Source organism: Portunus trituberculatus, chromosome 31 (assembly GCF_017591435.1).
Source record: "Portunus trituberculatus isolate SZX2019 chromosome 31, ASM1759143v1, whole genome shotgun sequence".
Taxonomy (NCBI): domain Eukaryota; kingdom Metazoa; phylum Arthropoda; class Malacostraca; order Decapoda; family Portunidae; genus Portunus; species Portunus trituberculatus.
This window is the reverse complement of record NC_059285.1, coordinates 27,264,391-27,281,256: the sequence shown is the minus strand read 5'-3', so window position 1 is coordinate 27,281,256 and position 16,866 is coordinate 27,264,391. Positions and strand designations below refer to the sequence as shown.

General features: G+C 41.9%; 1 protein-coding gene across 1 annotated transcript; it reads left to right on the top strand.

The window, feature by feature from the left end:
- Window positions 1–1,255: 1,255 nt before the first annotated feature.
- On the top strand, window positions 1,256–3,959 carry LOC123511371. The gene is made up of 2 exons (XM_045267190.1): window positions 1,256–1,561; window positions 1,766–3,959. Exon 2 carries the CDS (start codon window positions 1,804–1,806, stop codon window positions 3,805–3,807), a length of 2,004 nt encoding a protein of 667 aa, XP_045123125.1. The 5' UTR covers window positions 1,256–1,561; window positions 1,766–1,803; the 3' UTR covers window positions 3,808–3,959.
- Window positions 3,960–16,866: the final 12,907 nt, after the last annotated feature.

The following is a 16,866-nucleotide window of genomic DNA, read 5'->3' as shown; positions in this document are numbered from 1 at the left end:
TCCTCTATCCAGTGAATGCTGTCAAATGTCAACCTGCCTCATTGTTTGAAGTGTATAAATCATTCACATCTCTTGAAGATGTTGCTTCATTACAGCTTGTGGATAGTGAATGGAGGAAGCAGGGAATTGAAGAAGATCCAATGATTAAATGTAATCAATGTGATATTGAATTTTGGAAAGAGCGTCTTAGCTTAAAGTCATTCAGTAGAGATCTTAAGTACAAAAACTTAGGTAAGGTTGTTGGATGCCTAATGTCACTGCCATTTGCCAATGCTCCTGTTGAAAGACTGTTCAGTTCTCTAAAATTGATTAAGAGTGATGTTAGAAATAGTTTGAAGAGAGAGAGTGTTGTTGGGTTACATACTAAGGAGGGTTTAGCTAAGTATGGGAAATCTGCACATGAGTTGAAACTGGAAGAGCACAATGAGTTGCTGAAACTAGTGTAAAATGTCAAGTGTAGTGCAACTAATGATGAAGCACACCAAATAATAATGGATAATTTTAAGATCTAAGTCACTTTGTGTTGAGTAAGGGTTAGAGGTGCTTTAGACATAAGGAGCCATATATAATCTACAGTTACCAAGGACCTAAGGTACAAATTTATATACCCATTCTGTGATGGAAGAGTCAGTATATACCCAAACCAAAGTATTGTACTGTATTGCAACTATTTTGTGATAAATAGTCTTATCTTTACCTATTCTTAGTTGTAGTTTTGTACACTGTGATAATTTGTACACACATCTGTGATGGATGAAAAACATTATTCAAAGGTGCATTTAATTTGTGATGAAACATTTATTTTTTCTACTGATAGTCTTTTTTTCTAGAATGTGATAATTTATGGAAAAAACATTAAAAAACATAATTTTTGGAACAAGTATATTGTTTATTTCACTGATCCTATGTAATTTTATCATAGTAATCTATATTTCTTGCGAATTTCATATTAACCGGTAGTATAATATGTACATAAATTGAGTTTTACACGTTAAGACAAGGATTTGGATTTTTGGGGAAATTTGGTCTAATCTGGGAAAATCTGGACATCTGTCTGGGGAAATCCTGAAAAAGCAAACTGGGAGCCCTGCACGCGGGTCTCTCCAGTATAGCTTCAGTGCAGTGCTGCCAGATTGAGGGAATTTTCCCTAGTTTTGGTGAAATCATGATGTTGATGGGGAAATGGGGAATTCATGCCCATTTTTGGGGAATTTTCATATGCGACTTCGGATTTACTAGAAAAAATAGGGATTTTTCATTGTGGAGCAGCATTTTCTCTTAATTTGGTAATTCTTCAACACATCAATATAAATAATATGATACATAATAACTTTAACGGATGTATCTATGGAAATATAATAATTTCAAGATGAAGAGGTACTCACTAGTAGGAAACGGACAAGTGATAACAGAGTGGAAGTGTGTGGACGCGTCCAGTTCGCGTCCGCGACACATACGTATTACGTAATGATAGGCTGACAGCTGTGCCTGTGAATGTGAGTTACTCCCTGCCACCTACGCCACGGGCCACACGACACACCGACTTTAACTCCTTACAGTGGTATGTTTATTTCTTTCTAATAGTCTGATATTTGCGATAGAGTTAGGATATATATTGTCCTATGGAGTAGAAGAGAGAGTACTAACGAAATGTGTCGTAAATCAGTGTTATTTAGAAGAAATATTCCTTGAGACAAATTATTAACTTACGAAAGAGCTCCGGTAAAATCAGCCTAACATTTTTTTTTTTTTTTATTTGGTACAGTTGTGTGAGAGTGAGTCGAGGTTTACCCGAGTAGAGTCATGGCGGATGAGGGCGATGATGGATGCGATGATCAAGGCACTCCCCCAAGGGCAGTAAAGAAAGTGAAATATTCTCAGAAATATTCACCTAACTGGGAATCACTTCCGTTGTTCAAGGGATGGATGCAACCGAGTGTAAAGAGTAAAAATAGAGCTTATTGCAAAGCCTGTGATTGTGAACTTAATGCAAAGAAATCCGAGCTAGAGAAACATGCAGGTGGACAAAAACACAAAACTAATGCCAGTAGTGCTGCCAAACAACTTACACTATTGTCAATGTCATTTGCTAGAGGACATTCATCACTGAATAAGGAGGTAAAAGAAGGTGAAATAAGACTAGCAGCTTTTGTTGCAGAACCTAACCTACCTATGAGTATCATGACACATTTACCCCAACTAATAAAATGTGTATGTAGTGACTCTCAGATTGCTAAACATATTGCATGCAGTAGGACGAAGACTACTGCAATACTCAAGAAAGTAATTGGTCCAACTAGCAAGGAAGAGCTGATCAACAATGTAAAGACTCAAAAGTTTCCAATTATAGTTGATGAGTCAACCGACAAAGGTTGCACTAAACACCTGTGTCTACTTGCACGTCTGATACATGGCGGTGAAGCTAATGATGTTTTTCTTGATTTAGTCCCTGTACAGGAAGGAAGTGCTCAAAGCTTGTATGACAGCATTGTTAAAGTATTTGTAGATAATGGGATTCCCTACAAAGAGAATATGATAGGTTTTGCATCAGATGGTGCTAACGCTATGATGGGTGCTCATAATTCCCTGTCTTCTCGCCTTGTGACTGATGTCCCTAATCAGTTCATTATGAAATGCATCTGTCACTCATTCCATTTGTGTACCTCATATGCTTGCATGAGTCTTCCAAGGGCAGTTGAGCAGCTGACAAGAGATGTATATAATTATTTTATGTCAAGCCCTAAGAGGTTATCAAAGCTGAAGGAATTCCAAGATTTTGTGAAGGTTAAGCCGCACAAATTATTGCATCCCAGTCAGACTCACTGGCTGTCCCTTCAGGCTGTAGTGTGTCGGGTTCTAGAACAGTATGATGCATTAATACTTTATTTCACTGATGCTGCATTCTCAGAGAGAATTATGGCAGCAGAAAAGATCTTGCATTACTTGAAAGACCCTACAAATAAGTTGTATCTTCAGTTTCTAGAATTAATTTTGCCTTTTTTTACTGACCTAAACACGATGATGCAGTCTGAGAGGCCAAAGATTCACTTGATGTATGACTCAGTGTCTGTTGTGTGTAGGACCATTATGGATTGTTACATAAAAAGGGATCATCTACAGAACACTGCAGTTCAAAATGTTCAGTACAGAAACCCCTCACACTTTCTACCTCTAAATGAGATTTACTTGGGAGGTAAAGTAACAGCAGCTATTGCACAAAACACTCATGGCTTGTCTCGCCCAAATCTAGAGGAGTTTCAAAAACATTGTTTAAACTTTCTGGTTGAGAGTGTGAGTCAAATTTTTAAAAGGTTTCCCTTCAGAAATGCAGTGTTTAAACACCTGAGGCTCATTGATTCCAAAGTAGTGCTGAAAAAAAGTGAACCATCCATTGCCCCACTAGTCAGCTTACTTCCAGGAATCATTGAAGAAAATAAGTTGAATGAGATAGATAATGAATGGAGACTACTTAGGAATACAGATCTTGAAGTAGATGCAAGTATTGACACAGAAAGACTCTGGCAAACCATTGCAGAGATGAAAAAAAGAGATGGATCACAAATGTTCCCTCAGTTGTCTTATTTCGTTTCTTTTGTATTTTGCCTTCCACATTCAAGTGCAGCTGCTGAGAGAATATTTTCACTAGTTAACAACATGAAGACCAAGCAGAGAAATGCACTTTCCACTAAAACATTGGTTGGATTGCTCCATACTAGGCGATACTTGAAAGAGGATTTTTGTTTTAGTTTCCCTGTAAGCAGGACCCTTCTTCAACGCATGACCTCTGATATGTATGATTCAGAGTGATTCATGTATATGATATAGGATTAAGGTTAACTAATCAATGCAACATTTTAGTTTAAAGTTTTGAGAAGTGTACTACCTATGTTTTTCATTATTGTACTTAAGTTTTCAGATTAAAAGTGTGTTCAGCATAAATATAGTTGGATTTTTTAGTTAACTATGCCAGTATCCTATTGTCCATACTACAAGTAGAAAGAAATTGGTATTTTATTTTTAGCTATAACTCAAATAAAACTCAATTAAAACCAAACTTTTTGAAATGGGAAAATTTTCTCCAAAATTGGGAATTTTGGCACTCGGATTTGGGGAAATGTGAGTCATTGCATCTGGCAGCACTGCTTCAGTAAGCTTTCGTCTCTCACTCACGCAGGTACGTGGTCATTTTGCGGTCCGTCCCCTTATCTGATATCCTGAATTCATATTCATTTAGAGAAATCATTCAGTGGTAAAAGTAAAACATATTTAATTAAGACTGATTCGTAGAACTATTAAGAGTGCGCTTTCGTCTCTCACTCACGCAGATACAGCATTGGAGAGTCAGTCTGTCTGGTATCTCGGCGGTGTCACACAAACACACACAGTACACTACCCATTCCCCCCTTTTGTGTCGGTAATTTGTGAAATGAATTCTTTTCTTGGGTACGGTGGCAGGGTGTCCCTTAGCGTCCTCTGTCATAGTATTTATTTTTGTGTGAAAGGGAAGTTAGAGTCAGTGAAATTTCAGTGTGAATATTTTTTTTTTTCTTTGGTAATTCTTATGTCTTAGTTTCTATATATATATATATATATATATATATATATATATATATATATATATATATATATATATATATATATATATATATATATATATATTAAGATTTTCGGAGACTGATCTACGTGAGTATATATATATATATATATATATATATATATATATATATATATATATATATATATATATATATATATATATATATATATATATATATATATATATATATATATATATATATATATATATATATATATATATATATATATATATTTATTTATTTATTTATTCCTTAAGTCTTCTTTCTTAATAGTTGGGGGACGAAAGGGTCTGGTGGCAGCTTCTACCGAATTTTTGTTCTGTTTATTGGTCTATCTGAATCCATAAGTGATCTGTTTTTGTTAAGTCAAATTATCAACTTTAAATCAAACTATTGGTGATAATAAATGTATAATATTTTTATATCTTTTACTTAACTTATATTCCTTGACCAAATAGTTATCATCTCAAAGTCAAATAAATAAAGTTACCATTACACTGCTGGCTTAAGCGGTGGGATATTTTTACGCCTCAAAAAGTTAGCCGGAAGCCTGTCAGACCACACAAAAGAAAACTACAACTATAAAATATGTTAAAAGTCTCCCTTGTTGGTCATAGTCAAATCCCAAGATCACTGAATGTTAATAATGTAAATTTACGAGTATTCAGAGCCCTAGGCGTTCATGCACATTCTTTCAATTTTTGACCATAGAATAAATAAGTATTGAATATTGAACTGGGAACATGATTTGTGTATGTTGTGGTTATGGAGTAACGATATTGTCAGTGGTATAGATTCCGGTCTCCTTGCAGAGAAAATCTTGAACATTGCTCGCGAAATTTAGAGGAACTGTGGGGTTGTAGTGTGTATTTGCCTCATTGAACCCAGAGTTTATTCTCGTCACGGACCTATCTCCACCGAGGAGTACAATAAAGTGCAGAATTCAGTGAATAAGAGAATCAAACGAGTAAAGAAATACCAAGTTATACATTTCAATACTTTGCTTTTCCAAGAGAATTTATCAAATGACGGAGTGCACTGGTCCGCGGAAGGGAAGGAACGTGTCATTGGAAAATTTGTCAGAGTAATCCAGGGACATAGGGATGAGAAAGATGGAACTCTAGACTAAGTACACTCTACTAGCAGTGGGAAACCTGAGTGTCCACTGGTATTTGATGGTACACGGGAGTCAATTTCCTACCCAGTGCTATTAGTTGTGTAACTTCGTCACCACCATGGATCTCATAATGAATCCAGCTGTAACTGAGGACGAGAATGTCAAAATTGTTGATCCCGGTAGAGTAATTAAATTAGAACAAGAAGTCTAGGAGGTAAGAACTTTGCTAAATACGACTTTGTTATCCCCAACGCAATCAATGACTGTCTCACCCGTGAAGCCTAAAGGTACGGTTACACTAGCCACTGCTACCCCTGGGCCCAGCCTTGGGCCTGGGACGGAGGCCAGCCTTATGCCTGGGTTTACAAGGCAAGTGGTTACACACAGCCCAGCCCCAGTCCTGGGTGCTCTTGATCTTGATCTTGATACTTGGTGCGCCAATCTAAACAGAGCGCACCAGACCTCAAGATGGCTATGGGAAGGGAAGAGTGGAGCAATGTTGCTCAGGCCCTGATAACTTGCTATAAAGTTTATATAAATATCTGGAGGAAAGAGACAAGGTACAGAAAACAGAATGGGTAAAGCCCTGGTTACGCAGGAAATAAAAAAAATGTGTTCAACAACCTCTTCTCAAGTTCTTCTTGTGGTAGTCCTTGTGTTTGATGTTCCACAAGACCACACGGTCCCTGCCCTTCTCTAGGAGACTACATATGGCCTCCTGTGGCCACACAATGGACTTTTCAACAGAAGCCATGTTTAAAACATTGCGCTGCGGCGTGTGTTTGTTTACATCTGAGGATTTCCCAGGTCAAGCGAGAGATGATGTTTTGTAATAATTTGTGTGCAGCTAATTATAACTAATCAGGCATAAAAATAAATAAATTGCGTATATAGTGATATAATATCTTCATATTTTATTACTTAGGAAAATTTGGGTTTAGTTGTTTGCGTGAATAATATAGTATCTTAGTTCCTAGTGGTGTGCCCATGCCTAGAGCTGGGGAAAAAATGGTCCTGCGCGTCCATGCAACTTTGCCCTGGGCTGGACGATTTAGCCAGGGCTGGGCGCCCAGCCCTGGCTAAATCGCCCAGCCCAGGGGTATCAGTGGCTAGTGTAACCGTAGCTTAACCAACCAAGTCTGACGAAACCTCATGATGTTCCCATGCTACATTTAGCTCAACTACAAAGTCTACACGCGGAGGCTCGACTCCAAATGTTCTTTAAATTAATCGAACAATGCAGCAGTCAGGATGATGACCGAATTATGATTGCAAAAAGTAGAGTTAGCTCAGAATTGGTGATCCTTATTCATAACAACCAGGCTAAGCAGATCAGTACGTGGCCAAAACTTAAAACCTTCCTGAGAGAAGAATTCAATGTGGAATTTAATTCATTCATCCAGCGATCAAAATGTCAACACGCAGTGGTAGAGACGAGATTCCCCAAAGAAAAGTTTCCAAGCCGTGACCGAACGATTAAGAGAAAACTGTGGCATGGACTACCGAGAGAGTCACGAGAAAAACTGAAAGGATTTCTGGATGAGGGATATTCCCTAAATAAGTTCCACGAGCGTTTAGAACATGAAAAATATTGGAAGCCCAAAGTTGAATTCAATGTGAAATTTAATGTAGATCGTGCCTGGCAAGAGTTTAAGTCTATGAAGTATGATTGGGTGGAATTCCTTCAGGCATTCATTCACCTAGCGATCCAAATGTCAACACGCAGTGGTAGAGACGAGATTCCCCAAAGAAAAGTTTCCAAGCCGTGACCGAACGATTAAGAGAAAACTGTGGCATGGACTACCGAGAGAGTCACGAGAAAAACTGAAAGGATTCCTGGATGAGGGATATTCCCTAAATAAGTTCCACGAGCGTTTAGAACATGAGAAATATTGGAAGCCCAAAATTGAATTCAATGTGGAATTTAATGTAGATCGTGCCTGGCAAGAGCTTGAGTCTATGAAGTATGATTGGGTGGAATCCTTTCAGGCATTCATTCACCCAGCGATCCAAATGTCAACACGCAGTGGTAGAGACGAGATTCCCCAAAGAAAAGTTTCCAAGCCGTGACCGAACGATTAAGAAAAAACTGTGGCATGGACTACCGAGAGAGTCACGAGAAAAACTTAAAGGATTCCTGGATGAGGGTTATTCCCTAAATAAATTCCACGAGCGTTTAAAACATGAGAAATATTGGAAGCCCAAAGTTATGATCAGGTGAATTTGGTACCACGAGGAATAAAAAATTCGAGACAGGAAGGAGCTAAAGCCTCAGTTAAGGAAAAGCTATCTGATGAGGGAGAGTTAGAGGAATTAAAAGAAATCATCCAACTGTTAAAGGCACAGGTAGCCCAGGGAAGGCGTGATTCACCCAGATGTCACGAACCTCAAAGACGTAACTATTGTGAGTACTGTAGATCAAACACTCACCAGCTAAGGGAGTGCTGGAGAAAGCCTCCCCGAGGTCATTGCTTTGATTGTAGAAGACCAGGTTGTTATAGGGGAGAAAAGAATAGCCCATCCCAAGAAAAAAGAGTTCCACCCCAACATCCACCACAAAAGGTGTGACTAGCAGGAGGCTTAACTCCTCCCACTATCAATGTACAAATTGGAGGCAAGTTAATGAAAGCTTTGGTAGATACCGGTAGTAGTTACACTCTCTTTACGGAAAAGACAGCAAAACGTGTCGGTGGTGAAGTAAACACTCGCAGGAACCCTCTAAGATTACAGGGAGTTACAAGTGCGTCCTTACGAATTCTAGGAATGGTGAAGACTGAGATTAAAATCGGGAATGAAAAAGTTTGTACTCGTAGACATTGGTTCCCAGTAGTAGCAGACACATATGTCTCAGTAGATGTGTTGTTAGGGTGTGATGTATTAAATCAAGCATGTCTTGGGGAGGTGCTTCTTACGTAGTTAGTCACATCTCACGTAACAAAAAAAAATGTGTGTAGGGTACGAGAAGATCCTGTCACGCTGGGAGAAGCTTCCCAAGGTTATACCCAAATTAGTGTAAAGAAACCCTTGTCTGTTAACTCCTACCAGTCTAGGTTTGTCCCTATCTCAGTGAAAGAAACGCCAAACACCACCCTGATTGTGTACCCTCAACCAAGGTTCCTTTAGAACACCCAACCCTGTCTAGTTAAAGTAAATAATGAAAATAACATCTTTCTGCCTCTCATGAATCACACTAAAAGAGAAAAGACCTATAGGCAAGATACGATCTTACGATCCTATGAGAAAGTAGAACCCGTACCCATGAAAATCAATGCCACCCTACCTTACCGCAGTGCCGTGTTTAATTGACGTTGGCGACAATGGAGTGCCAGATTCTTCTGTTCCCAGCCAATTCCACCACTTCCTCCATCCTCTCTTTTCCCACCATCTCCTTGATTGCATCCATATATTTCATCCTCTGTCTTCCTTTCGCTCTTCTTCCTTCGATCATCCCCAAGAGGCAGTCTCTCTCTAGGCCATCCCCTCTCAAAACATGCCCAAGATACCCGAGCGGTCTTTTTCTCACTTTAGTCATTAACTCCCTTGTCGTGCCGACCATCTGCAATACCTCCTGATTTGTTCTCCTTGCCACCAACGGGATCCTCATCATTTTTCTAATGAACAACATCTCTGTTGCCTCCAGCCTCTTCTTCATTTCTCTACTAATGGTCCAAGTTTCACAACCGTATAATAGTACTGACCATATGTAACACTTTAAGATTTTTAACCGGATCCCACTACTCAAGTTCAGGTTTGTTAGTATCCCTCTCATTTGCCCAAAGTTAACTTTTGCCATTCCAATTCTTGATCTTATTTCTGCATCACATCTACCATCTTCTTCTACCAAACTTCCCAAATATCTAAATGATTGAACTTGCTTCACTGCTTGAGCACCTATTCTCACATTCACTCTTAATTGATCCTTTTTCTTGTTCACTCCCATTACTTCTGTTTTACCGATGTTAATCCTCAATCCAACTCCTCTACATTCCACATCCAATCGATCCACCAATCTTTGTAACTTTTCCTCAGTGTCTGCAATCAACACTGTATCATCAGCATATCTAATGTTATTTATATTCCTTCCTCCCACCTTAATGCCTTTCAGATCGGTCATTTCGTCCATGACAGCCTGTGTATAGAGTGAGAACAAGCCTGGTGACAACACACATCCGTCTCACTCCTCTTTCTATTTTAATCCAATCACTTTTATCATCTCCAATTCTCACCACAGCTCTCTGCCCCCAGTACAGATTTGTAATTATCCTTATATCAGCATTATCGAAACCCAACCTTCGCAGCCAATTTTTGTGTAGCTGTTTTTTTTTTATGGGAAAACACAAAAAAACATTCAGGTTCTCGTGAGGTGGCTGACGTCATCTTCAGGTCTGAGTAAGGAGGAGGATTCCCCTCCACAAGGGCCTCCCACAGCAGTCTCCTGTTCTGGAAGTTCTTTTGAGGGATGCATTTCTGCTGCATATGACTCTCTTGTAATGGTAAATGTTAATCCATCATTTTCCTATCATGCCTTACACTCACTTCTCAAGGCGTATGGTACGGTTGTTCGCATTCGACTGGTTTATGATAAGGACTTTCCTTCTAACTCCCGGTGCTTATAATCGTGAGTCCTCCAGGGACCGCTATGCTAGGGTAGCTCCAGTAGTTTCTGTCCAGCCTTCTGTGACGCCCTCCGTCTCAGATAGGGCTTCTTATGATGAGGACGGTCTGAGCATGGAGACGTCCGATGATATTGTCATAGCCGTCCCTCGTGGACCAACTGTATCGGAAAGTGCAGTCCTGCCTGATCCTCGTCCTCCGAGGACCAGTAAAAGTGATGATAGTTCGCATCACCCACCGATAAGCCGAAAGGCTGAGGTCCAACGACCCGGCACACCTCAATTCCCGGTGTCTTCTCGTCGTTTGATTATTTCTAGTCAGGTCAGTCACGGGCAGCCTCAAAAGGCTCGCTCGTCCACTGCACCCAAATAGTCGTCTTCAAGCTTCTACAATGGAACTGTAGAGGCCTTCGCGCCTCGTGGGGGGGGAACTCCGAGCTTTGCTGTCGGAGTTCTCTCCAGCCTGTGTAGCTCTACAAGAGACTATGATAGGTGATAGTACTTATTCTAGTCCTCCTGGCTATCGTGGTTTTTTTTAACACTCCTTTCCCTGACCAGGGCCACCACGGTGGCACAGCTATTCTAGTCCGTCAGGATATACCTGTTATCCCGGTACAACTTAACTCTCCCCTTCAGGTGGTTGCTGTTAAGGTCTTTATGGGACGACTGTACACCATCTGCAGTTTATATCTCCCTCCTCGGCTTCCTGTCTCCAGGGGTGAGCTTGACGGCCTGGTGCGTCAGCTGACTCCGCCTTTTCTTTTTGTTGGGAGATTTTAACGGCCGTCACCCATTGTGGGATGAAGGTGCTAGTAATCCTCGTGGGGTTTTAATCGGTTCTTTTATTGAGGATGAGGGATTGGAGATTTTAAATTCTGGGGATGTTACACATTTCCACACTCCTACTGGGACTTTTACAGCTATCGATCTTTCTCTTTGTACATCTAATTCTTTCCTTGATTTTAATTGGCGAGTCCTACCGGATTTACACGGTAGTGACCACTTTCCGATTTTATTGCAATCTGTGAAATCTGAGCCACAGTCCCGGCCACCACGCTGGGTTTTAGACAAGGCAGATTAGCGTCGATTCACAGACCTTAGCTCTTTTATTCGTCCGCTGGCTGACTTTTCTACTTGTGCTGGGGCTGTTGATTATTTTATTGATTTTTTTTTATTTCTTTAGCCCTTCAGACAATCCCTAGGACGTCAGGTTGCTTTACTAAGCGTCCCGTTCCTTGGTGGAACGCAGCATGCACTGCAGCGGTTAAAGAGAAACGGTCAGCTTTCTCTCGTCTCCGGCGACATCGTGGGGATCCACAGTGCCTGGAAGCTTTTCGGCGATGCCTAGGAATGTCGCTGATCTCTTCGCGGAGCACTTTGCCAGTGTTTTCCAGAGGCATCCTGCAGCTCCGGGCGCACGTCACCGCCAGAGAATGTAATCTCTCGGCATAAACTTTTCTTTCACTGGAGGGGAGTCTTATAATGTCCCTTTCTCTGCTTCCGAGTTGCGGACCGCTTTGTCCCAGTGTCACGACTCTTCTCCTGGGCCAGATGATATACCTTATGCCTTCTTGCGCCACATGTCTGACACTGCTTTTAACTTTCTTTTAAATCTTTATAATATGATTTGGCATACCGGTGACTTTCCATCTTCTTGGGCTGTGGCAGTGGTTCTCCCATTTCCGAAGCCTGGGAAAGATAATCTCCAGGCTACGAACTACCGTCCTATATCTTTAACGTCCTGTATTTGCAAAGTGTTAGAAAAGATGGTAAATATAAGACTCATGTGGTATTTGGAGAGGGGAAGTACTTGTCACCGGTACAGTACGGCTTCCGAAAGATGAGGTCTACTACTGATGCTCTTTTATCCCTAGAGTCTTCCATTTGTGAGGCCTTCGCTAATCACCACCATCAAGTAACAGTCTTTTTTGACCTGGAGAAGGCCTACGACACGGCTTGGTGTCATGGCATTTTACAGTCTTTGTTTAATTTTGGCCTTCGGGGCCACCTTCCTATTTTTATCCAGCAGTTTTTATCCAGACGTTTTTTACGGGTTCGAGTTGGGAGTGTTCTCTCCGATGCTACAGCTTTAAATGACGGTGTCCCACAGGGAAGTATTCTTAGTGTTACGCTATTCGCAGTTGCAATAAATGGTGTTATAGATACTCTACCGGATGGCGTTCACAGTTCTTTATATGTGGACGACTTGTGCATCTCTTTTGCTGCTTCTAGGATGTCACTGATTGAGCGCAAGCTCCAACTGGCGATCAATAGGGTGTCCAGTTGGGCCAACATGAACGGTTTTCGATTCTCCACCTCGAAGACCGTAGCCATGCATTTTGTCGCAACCGTGGTGTCCATCCAGACCCGGATTTATACCTCGCCAATAGACGCCTCTCATGCGTGGAGGCGACTCGATATCTTGGCCTTTTATTTGACAACCGTCTCACCTGGGTTCCCCATTTTCGCTCTCTTAAGGCGTCTTGTCGGCAGGCACTATCCCTTCTTCGGGTTTTAAGTCATACCTCTTGGGGTGCGGACAGGGACACGTTGCTGTTGCTTCACCGTACACTCATACTTCCGAAGCTGGAATACGGCTGTGAGATCTACTCATCCGCAACAGATGCACGACTACGCTCGCTTGACCCCGTGCATCATGCTGGGGTCCGCTTGGCTACGGGTGCATTTCGGACATCTCCAATACCTAGCCTTCTAGTGGATGCTGGTTTCTGGCCGCTCGACCTCCGGCGCCAATCTTCGATGCTCCGGTGTTGGTTTCGCACCCACCGTCTGCCTGATTTTGTCCCCTGTGTGTCAATGTTGCGGGACTCGCGCTCGCAGGCGTATGTCACTCGACCGAGTCTCCCTAAACCTTTTGGCCTACGTGTTGCAAATCTCATGGCAGAGTTATCTATCGACCCCACTCCTGTGTACTCTTTCCGTCTCCCGCGAGTTGGTTATTGGCAGCTTCCTGTTATCTCATTATGCCCTGCCATGGATGGCAAGAAGGATTTTCTGCCAGCTCTGTCCCACACACGGTTTTTAGAACACTTTTTTATGCATTCTGATGATATCCCTGTTTTTACTGATGGCTCCAAATCCGACTCAGGCGTTGGATTTAGTGTGGTTTTCCTCTTTTATCGGTCTGGCAGCCTTCCTTCAGTGGCATCCGTTTTACTGCGGAGCTGTCTGCCATAGTCCTAGCTTTACAAATAATTTTTACTCTACCGGTTTCGTCTTTTACAATTTTTAGTGACTGTCGCAGTGCTCTTACTTCTCTCTCTTGCACTATATCCTTTAACCCTTTGGTTTTATCAGCCCTGGAGTGGCTATACCTTCTTACACAACGAGGATATCGTGTTGGGTTCTGTTGGGTTCCTGGTCACGTTGGTGTTCCAGGGAATGAACACGCAGATCGCCTCGCTAAAGAGGCAGCAAGTCGCGCTCCATCTCCTGCGTCTGTTCCGTTTCGAGATGTCTTTCCTCTAATTCGTGAGGCAGTTGCAGCAATCTGGCAGAGGAGATGGCTAACGGGGGTCGCAACCTCGAAAATGGGAGAGATCACTATTTCCTCTATCCCTCACTGGACATACACCCATGTTCGAGATCGACGTTTACAGACTTTATTGGCGCGACTGCGTATAGGTCACACGTACCTTACACAGAGGTACCTGTTGACCAGGGACCCTCAACCTTACTGTGATGACTGCCTGGTGCCGCTTACCGTGCGGCACCTATTGGTAGAGTGCCCTAGTTTGATAGAGTTACGACACCGCTACCTCTACCGCTGTCGCGGTAGAGATAGCGGTGTCTATTATATCTCAAAGGTCCTTGGACCAAAGTGTCTGGCCCAAGGCCATGACTTTTTTAGATATTTGGGAGAAGCTGGCCTTCTCCCAAAGCTGTGAATTTTATTTAATTTTATTATATGTATTTTAATGTTTTATGTATATTATTGTAGCTTTTTGTTTTTAATTACAATTAATTCTATCGTTTTTACTTGTTTTAGTTATTTTACGATTTGTTTTAAACCCTTTTGGTTTTAATTAAATAGTTTCATGCGGCGCCATATGACCTATGCTGTTGCGGCGCCTAACACCAAATCCTCCCTCCTCCTCCGCATCTTGCAACACTCTCCAATTTCTCTACACACCCTCATCATCAGCTTCATCCCACAAAATGCCGTATCTATTACATACCTCTACAGCATACTGTTTGCCCACTTCTTCATCTCTTCGTAATATATTCCAGTCTTTCCTCACTTTTTTGTTTTTCTTAATTCTTTTGTATTTCAGTCTCATTTCAGTCACCACCGAAACATGATCACATCCTCCACCACAGTCTGCTCCCGGATAGGTCTTTATTTGCTTCAAGCTGTTCCTGAACCTTTTCTTGACTGTTATGTAATCTATATGGTTCCTCGCTCTATCTCCCGGACTTCTCCATGTGTATAAGTGTCGCGGGTGATGTCTAAAAAATGTATTCATTACAATTTGTTCCCAACTTTCGCACCACTCTACCCATTTGTCTCCCATTGCGTTTCTCTCCCCTAATCCAAAACTTCCCACCACATTTCCACTGCGACCCTCACCCACCTTCGCATTTAGGTCTCCCATTACTAAGGTCATTTCTCCTGGTTTGCACCGACTCCTGACACTATCTACCTGTTCATAGAAGGCATCTACCTCCTCATCGCTATGATCTCCCGTTGGTATATATACTAGAATTATATTCAATCCAGTAGGCTTAACATCGATTTTAACCAATATAACCCTTTCAGACACCTGCCAACTTCCCACCACAGCCTCTGCCACCTCCCTCCGCAGCAGCACACCCACACCCTCCTCATGTCTCTCTCCTCCAGAATAGTAAAATGTCCACTCGCCTGTTGTTATCTGTCCAGAAACCGCCCATCTAACTTCACTCACTCCCACCACATCCAATTTCATTCTTTCCGTCTCCTTCTTCAGGTTGTTCAACTTTCCAGTTTGGTAGAGGGTGTTCACGTTCCATGTAGCTATTCTTCTACAACAGTCTATCCTAGCAGTAATCCGATTTCGACTGCCAGACACCTGCCCTGCATGTCTGTACGAGCCGCCAACAGTCGCCTGATTACGGACAGGCAGCACCTGCTGGTCATGATCCCTCCGTCCGGGCGCGACAGCATCCTCATTGGAGGTGCTTCCATTGATATTCTTGGTTACATACGGGGTAGGGTCACCACACCCTTTCCACGGATTTGGTCTACGGTCTCTTATTGGGCATTCGAGACTACCCTGAATTTCTACAGGGTATTCCTCCATCCGCCACCCGGAGGACGCGCCTAGTAAGAGTTTACTCTCCCCCAGGCAATGCCACCCATCAGATCCATAATGAGTTGTTGCCAAAGTCTGATGAGGTTGAAGGAGAAGAGACTTGTGTGCAAAGACTATTGAAGAAGATTGATGAGCAAAATTGGTCACACCTATCCAACTCTGAACAGTCAGGCTTGAAAGAACTTATTCTTCAATATGACCCACTTTTCATTCTTAATGATAAAGAATTAGGATTAATCAAAGGTCCCCCAGCACATATTAAAATCACTGATCCCCAACCCAGTCGTATGCCTATGTATCGGTATCCAGAACAAGCAAAAAAACTAATTGCTGATATGCTCCATGATATGGAAAAGAGAGATCACAGAACCTTGGCTTGGCTGTCCCCTATAGTCTTGGTGAACAAACCAGACGGCAGCAAACGAATGTGTCTAGATTACCGCCACGTAAACAAACATCTGGCTACTGACATTTACCCACTTTCCCGTTTGGAAGAATTAGTGGAACAGGCCGCGGGCCATAGATATTATGTCATCCTAGATATGCGCAAAGCATATTTCCAGATCCTCTTAGATGAAGAGAGTCGTGACCTCACCACCTTCAATGATGGAGTCATCCTGTATAGGTTCCGTCGTTTACCTTTTGGACTTAACTGTTCCCCAGCTATTTTTTCTCGGCGAATAGCTTCAGTCTTGTCTCCACGCTTGCAAAAAAGGTTGGGTGAAAAATTACTTGGATGATCTTATTCTCTGGGCCACTAACATTGATGAACTACTGGGCCGCCTAAAGGAACTTTTCAGCCTTCTAACTGATCAAGGGATAAAGTTGAACCTTAGTAAATGCACTTTTGGATTAAAAGAAGTAGCTTTTCTAGGACACATAATATCGGCTAAAGGCAGTAAACCTCTTCCGTAGAATGTAGAGTCTGTCGTAAAAATGAAGGCCCCAACCACAGTGAATCAGGTTCGTAGATTCTTGGGTATGGTGGGTTTTTACCGAAAACACATACCCTCATTTGCAAAAATTGCTGACCCTCTTACCAACTTAACCAAGATCAAACTAGGTTTCTCCTGGATACAGACGTGTCAAGAGGCATTTGAGTGTTTAAAAGGTCATTTAGTCAAAGCCCCTATATATTGGTTAAGGCCCAATCAGATCAACCTTTCATCCTAACTATCGACGCAAGCAACACACATGTCGGCAGAGTACTGAGTCAGATACAA